At 47.6% G+C, this 12772-nt stretch overlaps 1 protein-coding gene across 2 annotated transcripts in view; it reads left to right on the top strand.

Moving 5' to 3' along the window:
• Window positions 1-9793, top strand: part of CACNB3 (calcium voltage-gated channel auxiliary subunit beta 3) — a 35820-nt gene extending 26027 nt beyond the window's left edge. For both annotated transcript variants that reach the window (XM_053371586.1, XM_053371575.1), the window contains exons 9-13: window positions 1769-1878; window positions 4951-5102; window positions 6680-6775; window positions 7443-7601; window positions 8023-9793. In XM_053371586.1, the coding sequence (XP_053227561.1) occupies window positions 1769-1878; window positions 4951-5102; window positions 6680-6775; window positions 7443-7601; window positions 8023-8337 (832 nt within the window). In that variant the 3' untranslated portion in view covers window positions 8338-9793. The remainder of the gene's footprint in view (window positions 1-1768; window positions 1879-4950; window positions 5103-6679; window positions 6776-7442; window positions 7602-8022) is intronic.
• Window positions 9794-12772: the final 2979 nt, after the last annotated feature.

Here is a 12772-nt window from a genome sequence, read left to right as displayed (position 1 = left end):
ATTACTTCTAGCGGTGAGACCCACAATGGGGTTTTCGGTTCTAACAACCTTCTATGTCTCACCCAGACCTTGCATAATGCATTTCTAATTACGTGGCTTAGAAATTCTTTATGGACTGCCACTTTGTTATAAATTAGATAGGCATGCCAACCATATCTGCTGTTCCATCCCTCCAAATCCAAAATGTCACCGTTATCCAATTTGATCCAATCCTTGATCCAAGTAAAGCATGCCGCATCGTAATATAGTCTCAGGTCTGGGAGTCCAAAACCTCCCCGCTCTTTTATGTCGGTTAATAATTTATGTTTGATCCGTGGCTTTTTGCCTTGCCATATAAACTTTGTTAGGTCCACTTTCCATTTTTTAAAACAATCATCTTTACCTATTATGGGAATCATTTGAAAAAGGAACAGAAGTTTTGGTAAGATATTCATTTTAATAGCCGAAATTCTACCCCAGAGTGTTAATTTAAATCTTGTCCAAGTTTCCATTTCTCTTTTTGTTTCTTCCCAATTTTTTTATAATTATCTTCAAACAAATTTATATTTTTCATTGTTATTTGTATTCCTAAATATTTCACTTTTTTTACAATTTGTAATCCAAATTTTTCTACCAGTTCCTTTTTCTCTTGATCTCCCATGTTTTTTACCATTAGTTTCGTTTTTTCTTTATTCAAAAGTTTCCCTTCCAAAGTTTCCCATTTTTTCTAGAGCCTTTGCTATGCTTTCCTTTGGATTTTCCACCATTAAGACTAAATCATCTGCAAATGCCCTTATTTTGTATATTTTCTCTCCTAGGGATATTCCATTTATTTCTTGATCCAATCTGATTTCTTGATTTAATATTTCCAAAACCAAAATGAATAATAAAGGTGAAAGTGGGCACCCTTGTCTGGTGCCCTTCTGTATTTTAAAATAATCAGTCGTGTCATTATTTATTATTATATTTGCTTCTTGTTGTTCATAAATTGCTTTTAGCCCTCTTGTAATTTGGTCTCCCATGTCCATCTGGTCTAATAATATTTTTAGAAATTTCTATGATACTTTGTCAAACGCCTTTTCCGCGTCCACAAAAACAAAGGCTACCTTCTTACTTGGTTTCATGTCTAAATACTCGATCATATCAATCACTGTTCTTATATTGTCACTCATTTTCCCGTCCAGCAAGAACCCTGCCTGCTCTTTATTTATACAATCCTGCAAAACTGTCTTTAATCTTGTTGCCAATATTTGTGCATAGATGTTGTAATCATTATTTAGTAATGATATTGGTCTATAATTGATTATAAACTCTTTATTTCGTCCTTGTTTTGGGATTACTACTATGTGCGCCTGTTTCCAGGTGTTGGGAATCTTCCCATCTTCTAGTATTCTATTTAAGAGTGTCTTCATAGGTGATAATAGTGGTTCCTCTAATTTTTTGTAATGTATTGCGGTAAGACCATCTGGGCCTGGGGATTTTCCCAGTTTCATCTTAATTATCGCTTGATGAAGCTCTGTCGTGGTTATTGGGGAGTTTAGCTCTTGAATCTTTTCTTTCTTAATTTTAGGTATATCCTTTCCACATAAATACTCTTTTATTTCAACCTCTGTCTCATTTCCTGCTTTATATAGCTTATTATAATATTTTGTAAAACACTTTTTAATTTCCTCAGGATTATCTAAAGTTCTCCCCTCTTCCACTATTTTATCAATCAGTTTTTCCTTTTGTCTCTTTTTCAGTTTCTTGGTTGGGTAATGGTCTTGTCGCCTGTCATCCTGTCTTTCAGAATCTCCATCACACGGGTCACAGCTGACTTGTCACTGGCCAAGCGCTCAGTGCTGAACAACCCAGGCAAGCGGGCCATCATTGAGCGATCCACAACCCGGTCCAGTATCGGTGAGTCCCAGCAGGTCCCATAAGGGCAATGGGAGTTGGCAGGCGAGCAGCTTGTCTGGCATAGCCATGGCGTTCCTTGGTCTTGCATCCCAGATTCCCTGCTTATAGAAAATGAGTGTGCCAGGGAGAAAGGTAGTCTAGATTTTCCTCTTGGTGTGGGTAGGTCTCAAGCAACGCTCTTGGATGCAAATTGTGCAAGTTTCTAAGCAGAATTCACAGCACTGTTTCCTTCACAGCCACCTCCTGCTCTTTCTTTCTGCTCACCCATCAGTAGATTTCAGGGTCCTGCTTTGAAAGGCCGCAATCCATAGAAGGCCCTGGGTGCAAGCTTCCTGAAAGCATACAGGCTTCGCTCTTCAAGGATTCAGAAATGCCTGCAGAAACTATTAACTTTAAAACTTGGGGGGGGGGGAGAGATCATTTTGGTTTGTGTATATGTTGCTGTCATGCTCTCATTGCTTGTCTGAGCACAACAGGGGAAACACAGTTTTAAAATCTCCTGGGCAGAGACCAGACCTTCTATGTATCCCTCTTGGGAACAGGCTGCAGTCCAGTGGTAGAGCCTCTGCTTTGCACACAGAAGGCCCCAGGTTCAACCCCTGGCATCTCCAGGTGGGGCTAAGAATTACCGTATTTTTTGCTCTATAGGACGCACCGGACCATAATTCTCTCTTCTCAGCGCCCCTTCAGCGAAGTGGCAGGACAAACAGAGCCCCTTCCATTTCTCCTCCCGCTTCGCTGAAGGGGCGCTGTGCAGAGAGGGAAAACTGTGCAGTGCCTCTCCAGCGAAGCGAAGCCAGGAGAGCAAGAGGGATCGGTGTGCACCAACCCCTCTCGCTCTCCAGGCTTCAGGCGGCTATCTGCAAGCCTTCGGAGCACGGCGGGAACTCCTGCTGCGCTCTGAAGGCTTGCACATAGCTGCCTGAAGCCCCCGGAGCACAGTGGGAGTTCCCTGCACTCCGGGGGCTTCAGGCGGCTTCAGCGAAAGCAACGCTAAGCCTCCGGAGTGCGGGGGGAGCTCTCCCTCTGCGCTTCAGAGGCTTCGTGATGCTATTGCTGAAGCCAAGGAGCCTGCATTCGCTCCATAGGACGCACCACACATTTCCCCTTCATTTTTGGAGGGGAAAAAGTGCGTCCTATAGAGCGAAAAATACGGTATCTGCTTGTCTGAAACCCTGGAGAGCCACTGTCAGTCAATGCAGACGGTACTGAACTAGATTATCTGTTCTTGTAAACATACAGTTTCAGGTGGGGTGAAAAGAAATAGACGGCACAATTGAGTGAAGTGCCCTAATGCTGTTTTCTTGCACGAAATCTGTGCAGTTATAGTTGCACATGTGGGAATGTGCTTGCGCAGAATGCAGACACAGTGCGAAAGCGTCATGTGGCTGCATCTCAGTGTCACCCTGTAAAAATGAGTAACATTAGCAGAATTAAAAGTGTTTTCCCCCTCCTTACGTTGACATTGTACTATAAAACTGGATCCTGTCAGTTCACCTGAAGCAGCCTCCTCATTCTCCTTGAATGTACCCGGTGTCTTGCATTTCACCACTTCCTGCAGGAGGCAACACACTGCTGTTATTTATATACCTCTCACAGCATTTTCAGAATGGGTTCCTGCTCATTTCCCAAGCTTACAGGGAAGGGTAATAATAATCTCAAAGACCCACCAAGTCTGAAAAGGGACAATTATTCATTTAGAAACTGGTTTCTAAGTGGGATAGTTATTTATCTCATTTTCACTTCTGGAAAACAGGTTTTGCAGGGCATTGTATGGCATAAAAAAACCTGCACAATTAGCTTGACTAGAAGCAATAGTGGGACAATATAATAATGAATGAACCATGCATTTATATAGTGCTTTCAAATGCCCAAAACACTTCAGATGTGTTACCTTGTAATCCTTGCAAAACCCCTGTTGTTGTTGTTGTTGTTGTTGTTTAGTCGTTTAGTCGTGTCCGACTCTTCGTGACCCCATGGACCAGAGCACGCCAGGCACCTCTGTCCTCCACTACCTCCCGCAGTTTGGTCAAACTCATGCTGGTAACCTCGAAAACACTATCCAACCATCTCGTCCTCTGTCACCCCCTTCTCCTTGTGCCCTCCATCTTTCCCAGCATCAGTGTCTTCTCCAGGGAGTCTTCTCTTCTCATGAGGTGGCCAAAGTACTGGAGCCTCAGCTTCACGATCTGTCCTTCCAGTGAGCACTCAGGGCTGATTTCCTTAAGAATGGATGCGTTTGATCTTCTTGCAGTCCATGGGACTCTCAAGAGTCTTCTCCAGCACCATAATTCAAAAGCATCAATTCTTCGGCGATCAGCCTTCTTTATGGTCCAGCTCTCACTTCCATACATCACTACCTGTAGGATACATACATCAAAACCCCTGTAGGATAGGTCAATAGAATTTCAGATAAAGGCTGGGAGAAAGTAGCAAACCTTCCCAATGTCACCTGATTAGTCCTTGGCAGATTGGAGGATTTGAAATAAGGAAGTTCTGGAGTGTAGCTCCCTGTCCCTTACAGGGCAGTCCTATACTTGTCTACTCAGAAGCTTTGTCCTGCTGAGTTTAATGGGACTTACTCCCAGCTAGGATTACATGTGATTGACTCCCATCATCTGGAGGGCCACAAGCTCCTGTCCCTGCGCTGCACCCAGAGAAGGGCCTTGCTGTTGGGCAGAGTGAGGAAGCTGGCTAAGGCAGTAGATACTGCTGTGACAATGCCCAAATGATGAGAGCACAGAGCTGTGTCCTCTGAACCTAGCCTTGCCATCCTGCTATCCTAACTGAAACTTTCACCAATGCTACATCCCAGACACTTAGGGTCTAGAGACCTGAACAGGCAATTATAAATCCTTTTAGAAACAAGAAGGAAGCTTACCATAAGTAGTTCTTCCAGCCTACAGTAAAAACGGTAGTTTCAAAGGTGGTGAGGAGCTGTGGAGGTGAGACTCCAGGGAGGCAAGTGTGTGTGGATGCCAGAGAGATGCCTGAGGCAGGAGGCAGACACAGCCTTCTTTCCTGCCTATTCAAAGGGGCATCCAGCCAACTGTCCTTCTGCTTCCTTCCCAGCTGAAGTCCAGAGCGAGATCGAGCGAATTTTTGAACTGGCCAAGTCGCTGCAGCTGGTTGTGTTGGATGCGGACACCATCAACCACCCAGCACAACTGGCCAAAACTTCGCTGGCCCCAATCATCGTCTACGTCAAGGTCTCTTCCCCAAAGGTAAGCAGGGGAGGAAAAGGCTCCTCAGAGACAAAGGGGATTCCTCTGAATCATTCTCAGTTTTTCTGAAGCCCCTTTCAGCTCTCCCAGCTGCTACCCCCTAGTTTTGCAGTGAGAGGTGGATTCCTCCCGTCTCTAGGCTGCTCCCCAGCTCACTAGGTAAGCTGGTTTCTGCTTAGTTTATGCCCACCCCACATTTTCCTGAATGGGCAGGACCATGTTCAGAACAGGGATAGGCGCTTAGGGCCCCCCGGATGTCAAATATTATGCTCCCCCCATCCCTGACTATTGGGCATGCTGGCTGGAGCTGATGGGAGCTCAGGTCCAGCGATGTTTGGAGGACAGCAGGTCCCACGGTCCTGTTTTAAAACCTTACCAAAAGAGTTATATATACACCCCCTCCCTGAAATCCCCACTTTGCAAAGTTAACATTTCAGCTCAGGGTTTGGTTTCTGCTAGGACGGCCAGATTGCAACCCAGAGATTCACCACCGCTGCACCCAGTTACCTTGAAACCCAACTCTGACTCTGCATGTTGTTGAGAAGGAATCCAGCTGTGCTGCCCAACAGGTGCCAGTGGGGGAACCGGGCAGTGAAGTGGCAGCAGCACTCGATTTAAGACTGTGTGGCTGGTTCCCCCACACAGGGCGCTGAACTGAGGGGTGCAAAATCATCATCATCATCATCATTAATATACCTATATTTATACTGGTACCTACTCAAAGTACCAAAAGGAATTATTGTGAAAATAAGAAACTTGGGGTGGGGGCACCACATTTTCTCCTCACACAGGACGCCATATTACCAAAGTCCACTCATGGTGAGGAGAGAAAATTGCTGCTCTCTTACTCTGGTTCTTTGAAGATACAAGGGAGGTCTCTGAGTGAAGACCTGGCCACTCTAATTCCAGCTGCTGGCCGAAAGAAAAACACAAGGTTGGCTCACTTTCCACACCGGCCCACAACCCTTTTACCTTTACTACACACAGAAGGTCTTCTCTTTAACCAAGATGGTTGCCCAGGTCGAGCTTCATGCTGTGGGGACGGCAGCAATTGTACATGGGAAATGTGTGCTTGGATTTCCTGATGTTTGCTTTTTTCCCCATATGAGGTTCATTTGTTGGGTGGCCGTGGCAACCGCGGGAACTTTCTCACTGAAAATGTCAGTGTCAGGTGACCCATGTAGCATGCAGTCTTCCCATGAGAGTGTGTGGGATTAATGGTACTCCCATAAGCCATTTAGGATTACAGGAAGTGTCATAGCTCAGTGGGAGAGCAGCTGCTCTGCATGCAGAAGGTTCCTGGTTCAATTCCACGCATCTCCCTGTCTGAAAGCCTGGGCTTCCCTGCTGCCTCTTCTAGCCCCATGGCTCTGCCAGTCGGTGGCTTCATAAGTTTTAGGAGCTGCAGAGGTGGAGGGAGGAGGCTGAGAGAGACCATGTCATAGTTTCATAGTAAATTCTGCTTCACAGCTCAGTCATCTCAGCCAATGCACCCCTCCCGCCCGCTTTAGGTGGCCTGCTGGGAGCCTTCCAGCTCTGTAGCTGTGTCCTCTTCTAATTTTATTTTTTTCTGGAAGGTGCTGCAGAGGCTTATCAAGTCCAGGGGGAAGTCACAAGTGAAGCATCTCAACGTGCAGATGATGGCAGCTGACAAGCTTGTGCAGTGTCCTCCAGTGAGTTTCTCTGTCTGTCTGTCTGTCTGTCTGTCTGGCTCTCTGTGTGTGACATGCCTCTGCCTTGCCCTGGGCTCTGTCTGGCTCTTCACTTTCCTTCTGTGCCTCCTGTAACTTGACTTCCTCCACTCAGCACCTCCTGGTTCTGCTCTTAATGGCAGAAGGAACCCCAGGCAAGTGCTTTCGCCATCGATGGCCACACTCTGTCTTTTAAGAAACTCATGTGAAGTCGTCTCATATGGTAAAACGTGCCTTTGAGCATGTGCAGAGCGCCTTTCCCACGTCCCTGAGCAAACTGAATCTGGCCTTATGTGTTTAGAATTCAGGAACATCCTTCCAGGACGAGTGGCAGAGATTCCTTTGCAGAGCTTTTTCGTCTACAAATTAAGAAGTGCTCCTGCCTCATTTAACAGACAACCTTAAGATTGCAGTCCACCACCCTCCAATTTGGAGGAGAACATTTAAAGGTTGGAGCTGAAGGTGGCACTTCTGTGCCCTTGCTATACACCATGCCAGGCCGCCCGGTACTTGCTTACGTTCTCCACGCAACACTACAAGCCTCATATTCTTCCCTGCCCACTTCTCTGCCCTCTGTGCCTGGGTCTCTGAGGAACTGATCCCTTTCCCTCCCTCTTCTCACCCTTGCGCCTCATCCCTTTCCCCCAAGGAACTCTTTGATGTGATCCTGGACGAGAACCAGCTGGAGGATGCTTGTGAACACCTGGCAGACTACCTGGAAGTATACTGGCGGGCAACTCACCACCCTGCGCATGCTGCCGGCGGCCAAAACCTCACCACACCTTCGACTGCCATTCCAGGCCTGCAGGTACAAATAACCTAACAATTGGGGCAGGGGCGGGCAGCTGTGGTCCTTCAGGTGTTGGGACTGCAAGTCCCATAATCTCTGACTGTTGATTCTGATGGGGAAAATTGCTGAGAGGGGGAGGGTTAGGGGGAGAAGCCTCAACCTTATGGCAGGCCAAATAAAATAAGTCACCCTTAAGTGCCACTGGAACTAGCTGTGCGAGATGCAACACAATTCCATGCCTGACTACCATACCCAGTGGGAATTGCTTCCTGGTACATTGGCTCAAGGTTGCCATTTTTAGTTTGAAATGTTTCAATGGGATTTAAGTGTGAGTGACTGTAACTGTCTCATGGGCCCTGCCCAGACGCGCTATGCGCCCCCAGATGGCGCTGTGTCCCTGGGTGCTTTTTGTGACCCGCTTTACGGTTCCCCACTCCAGAACCAGGCCTCGCAGGGCGAGCGCGGCAACGAACGCTCCCCGGTGGAGCACGACAGCCTGATGCAGTCGGACGAGGCGAGCGACGCCTCCCGCAAGACTTGGACGGCGGCCTCTCAGCGCAGCTCCCGGCACCTGGAGGAAGAGTACTCGGATGCCTACACTGACCTGTACCAGCCTCACCGCAACCACAACAGCGGCCTCCACAGCACCAACGGCCACGACTCCCAGGACCGCCTCCTGGAGCGCGAGACAGAGCACAACCACAACGAGAGGAACTGGCAGCGCAACCGGCCCTGGGCTAAGGACAGCTACTGAGGCCTCCTGGCCGGGCACCTCCCGACCCTCCCTGGGCCGGGCAGCCAGGGAAACGGGATAGGGCCTCCTTCTCCTCCCGAGTCACGACAATTGCCTGGTATTAAGCCTTCCTCTCTTCCTCCCCTCCCAGCTCAGCCCCACAGTATACAGGTCCTGCCCTGGTATACAGGTGCTATCCATGGAACCCCAGACACAGCCACAGCTGCCTGATTCCTAGACCCAGGACGGTGGAATCTCTCGCTCACCTTTGCTTTGGGTTAATGAGAGCCACAATAACGTCCTTGCAGGGTAAATTCCATTGGTAGCTTCTCATCCCAGGTCCATTGTTTTTGGGGGAGGGATTTGGGCTTCGGGCATCTCCAGGAGAGAGGCAATTGTGCGTGTGTGCACACAAAAGGGGGTGGAGAAAGGGCTGTGATTCTCTTTTTCTGACTCCAGGTGAGCAGGGCTACTGTTAAGGACAAAGGAGGCTTAGCAGGGAGCAACACCAGGATCAGTTTTCCTGCTAAGATGGAGTAGATGGATTACTAGCGGAAAGACAAGATTGTGGGCTTTTGCTGAAAGGACTTGGGCGTCGTTCTCATGCTTTGCTGTAGGCCAGTTCAGAAGTAATATGATTGGGGTTGCTGAGGAACATGAATGTCTGCTGTGGGAATGGGTGTGGTCTGTGAGTAGATTTTCAGATTTGCAGTTGCAGTGGGTGAAGTCATGACATGTGAGCTTTGTGGCATTGGCGACTGTGCAGGTGCTTTGATGCATCACACACAGCCATATGCAGCAGTTGGGGGGGGGGGTCTAACTGTCCCCTGGGCTGAACCACTTCAAGTTGCAGGGGTAGAAGAATTGCATAGTTAAACATATTGGAAAGGAATTTCCCTCATATAGAAAATTAGTGTGGAGAAGGCTAGATTATGATGCTTCTTCATGTTTTGTTTCTGTATGCAGGGAGATATATGTATTCAACAATGTGATTCCCTTACCTGTAGTTTAAAGTAGCAGTCTAGAAACAGTTCTTCCATCTTTTCCTCCCCTTCCATTCATGGCAGTGGGAAAATGTGGCATAATCCAAGAGGTGAATGATGGGTTGTGAAATGTCAGACAGCATCCACATGCAGTCATAGAGGCCACCCCACAGTGGCTTTTCCACCTCAAGATATTCTCCTGAAAAGGGGAGATGCTTGTTTTTTCAGCATCATCACTCACAGGCGTGGCTAAGGCCAATAGGAGAGGCTTACATGGCCTTTGCCTGACATTGCTCCTGTGAGCACCATGAGATTTGATGCCCCTATTAGCAAAGCCGTGCTCCAAAGTAACCGTAAGAACTGCCCCAAATTCCTTCCTCTTCTTCTCTCCCAGTTTGGCTTCTGTGAAGTGGAAGCCCTCCTAATTCCTAGGAACCTGAGAGGTAAACTGCACATTTTACACAAACGTGTAATAAAGTCCTGATATAGTAGAATCATGTCTTGCACACGGTTTAATTTCCAGGGGGTAGCACATAAAGCCAAAATTGTGTCTTGTCAAAACAACCCCCTGGAAACGCCATCACGCAAGCAATTTTACCTTCAGGAGACGGTGCGAGATCTTGTGGGGCTGTCCAGGATCTCACAAGACCTTCTTGGATCCCAATGAGAAAGTCTGAGAGCTTAAAAGGATTTTCTGCCTTTTGTGCATTTAATTTGTATGATATCAGCTGCCAAGTGCATAAAGCTGCGATCGTCCAAGTTAAATGTGTGCAAGTTGCAATCCTACTGCACTTCAGATATTTAAAGCAGATTTGGGAGGGTATGATTTTGGATAGGGGAGCAGCAGGTTTGCACAATCATTTGCAAATTGGCTGCACTAAAAATGCTCTCCCAGCTGCTTTTCCAGTGATGGGGGTTCCAGATCCACAGGAGACGGGTGGAGGAGGCAGGTGGAGGAAGCATGTTTTTCGGTGGGAGGAGAGTACAATTTTGAGTAGGGAACAGGCAATGGAGAAAAGATGAAGCACTCCTTTTCCACCCTTCTGTTGTTGAAAAAGTTGCAGCCTCCGGAGACCAGGGGATATAATATTCAACTTTTTCCCTGGCACAGAAGAGAAGCCTGTAAGGAACGAGCAATGCATCTCCTTAGAGCCACAGTCCAGGCGTCTGCTTTGTCTCCTTTCAGTGCACATCCACTCCTCCTCTGTCGAGGAGCTGGTGGGATAACAATCAGTTGTAAAGCCACAATGTGATAATTTCTTCTTCTTCTTCTTCTTCTTCTTCACCCTCCCTGGAGTTCTCTGCTGTAATTGCATGAGGCCTTGATCTTCCATAGTCTGCCTGGGAGGGGTGGGCGAGTACCAGCCAGCGTTGCTGTTTGGCAGTGATGCCCACCTGCATCACTCACAGATTCTCTTTTGAGGAGGGAGGCACAGGGCTAGAGCCAACCCCACCCCACCATTTCCTGCTTCCTATCTCATGCACAAGCCCCCTTCCTACCCCAAAGGCCCAGCTGACCTGCCTTCGGTTCTCCCGCCGCCCCTTGCTCCAGGCTCCTCAAGCACTTCACTGGGCAGTGGATGGCAGCTCCCTGCCTTTAAAAACCACGTACACACCTATCAGAAATCAGCCTGTAAATACTGCATGCTACCATCGGGGAGTTGTTTCGAGTGTGTGTCCTACGCCCTGGGCTGGCCGGAGGAACTGAGGCGGCTCCAGGGGCCAGGGATATCCGGGTTCTGTCCCTGCAATTGCCGGTCAGTCGGCCATGGCAAGAGCTTTGTTACTATTCTTTTGTAGAGAGCACTTATTTCCCTGACAACTTGTAAGCGGTTTGAAACAACAAGCGTTTGCTGTTTATAAAACATGGCTGGTCTGTCTTTTTTTAAACGGAATATGACAGGTAAAGAACAGTGGCGCTCAGTGGGTAATCAGTGAGCAGAAATTACGGTAATATGTTTTGTATGGTTTATGCACTCTTAAAGGCAATGTGGGTAGGGCCTGCTGTGAACTGGGTTAGGTGTGTTCAGTGTTGACTCACAAATGCGATACTTCTTGCAAAAACCTTCAAAGAGGCTTAACAGCTCTTTGCTGCATTGTTTAGTTCTAGGACAGGAGAGGGTTGGGGGAAACCTCAGACCCAGGAGGCAAATGCAAGCCTTTTACAGGCCTCAGGACTCTCCCTAGGCACCCAGCCCGTTGCTTTTGCCAGACTGGACATTGCCAGACTGGAATGTGTCTTTGAACTGCAACGATGCCACTCACTTGCCTGAATAGAGACACGCCTGTTGGTTTTTGTGGAGCAGGAACATAGCCTGTCTTACAAGGGGAAAAGTTGCATCTGTTGCTCCACACATTTTTTACTTCTGGTCCCCACCCACCAGCAACACGCTGCCCCAGGAAGGCTGCACAGAAGTGCATGTGGCTCTCAGGACAAAAAGTGTTCCTCTCCCTGGAACTAAGGCTCTCTGCTGTGCCACACAAAACCATCGTTCCTAAGGATTCCTTAAGGGAATCTATGGCACTTAATGTGGTATAGAAAAACACATAAATCAAATGGAAAATCTCAAGAGCTTAGCTGCAGCCCAAAGAAGTTCAGTTGGCTGTAGCTGGACTTGACAAGGCCACACACACACATTAAGCGATTGTCACTTGTGAAAAAGCCGGGCAGGTGAGGGAGGCCGTCGACATTTGACACGTGTGCTGATAATTCAATGTGCATTTCCCACCGAGCCTTAAATTGGAGCCTTCCAATTCAGCAGCATACACCCTTCCCTCTGTCAGCACTACCTGAAGCACAGCACAAAGTGCACTTTAGCCAAAGGAAGGTTTGAGTCTGCATATCAAGAGTCCTTTCGCATTTCAGGTATGTGAATGGCTGCATGTCACTTTTGCTTCTAATGTATGTGTGTCCTGGTTTTCAGAGATGTGTACCAGGAGCAAAAGGGGAATTTGTGTAATTATTTAGTTCCCCTCACAATAAACTATCACATGAAATACCTTCTCTCCTACCCACCCCTGCAACACCCCTCCCCTGAGGACTCTGCACCTGCTGTGAAGACTCTTTCAAAGTCTTTTAAAGAGCACATTTGAAGAATTTAGTCTGCAGATATGCAAATGAAGCTGTGGAAGTGGCTACCCAGTCCCAGAGAACAAAGATGGTCCAATAACACGCTGTCCTCAAAGTCCACGTGGTACAGTCCTAAGCATCCGTAAGATAGGCCTTCCTGCTTTCAATGAACCAGACTCCGTAGTTAGTGAACTCAGCACTGCAGCTTTCTACCATAAATGTCTTCATCTCTGCATTATCACAATTCCTGGTGGAAATGCAAATTTATTGGTGGAAAATCCATACTCTTTGCCCTGGGCACTTAATTTACGTTTCAGATTATGCAATATTGCATCACTTGTTCCAGTTGCAGCAGAGTAAAGGAGCTTTTCAACATGCAGTTCTTGCCTTATCCAGTGCTGGG

This window comes from Podarcis raffonei, chromosome 2, assembly GCF_027172205.1.
Source record: "Podarcis raffonei isolate rPodRaf1 chromosome 2, rPodRaf1.pri, whole genome shotgun sequence".
NCBI classification, from domain to species: Eukaryota; Metazoa; Chordata; class Lepidosauria; order Squamata; family Lacertidae; genus Podarcis; species Podarcis raffonei.
Note: the sequence above shows the minus strand (reverse complement) of the source record. Positions and strands in the feature narration are given on the sequence as shown.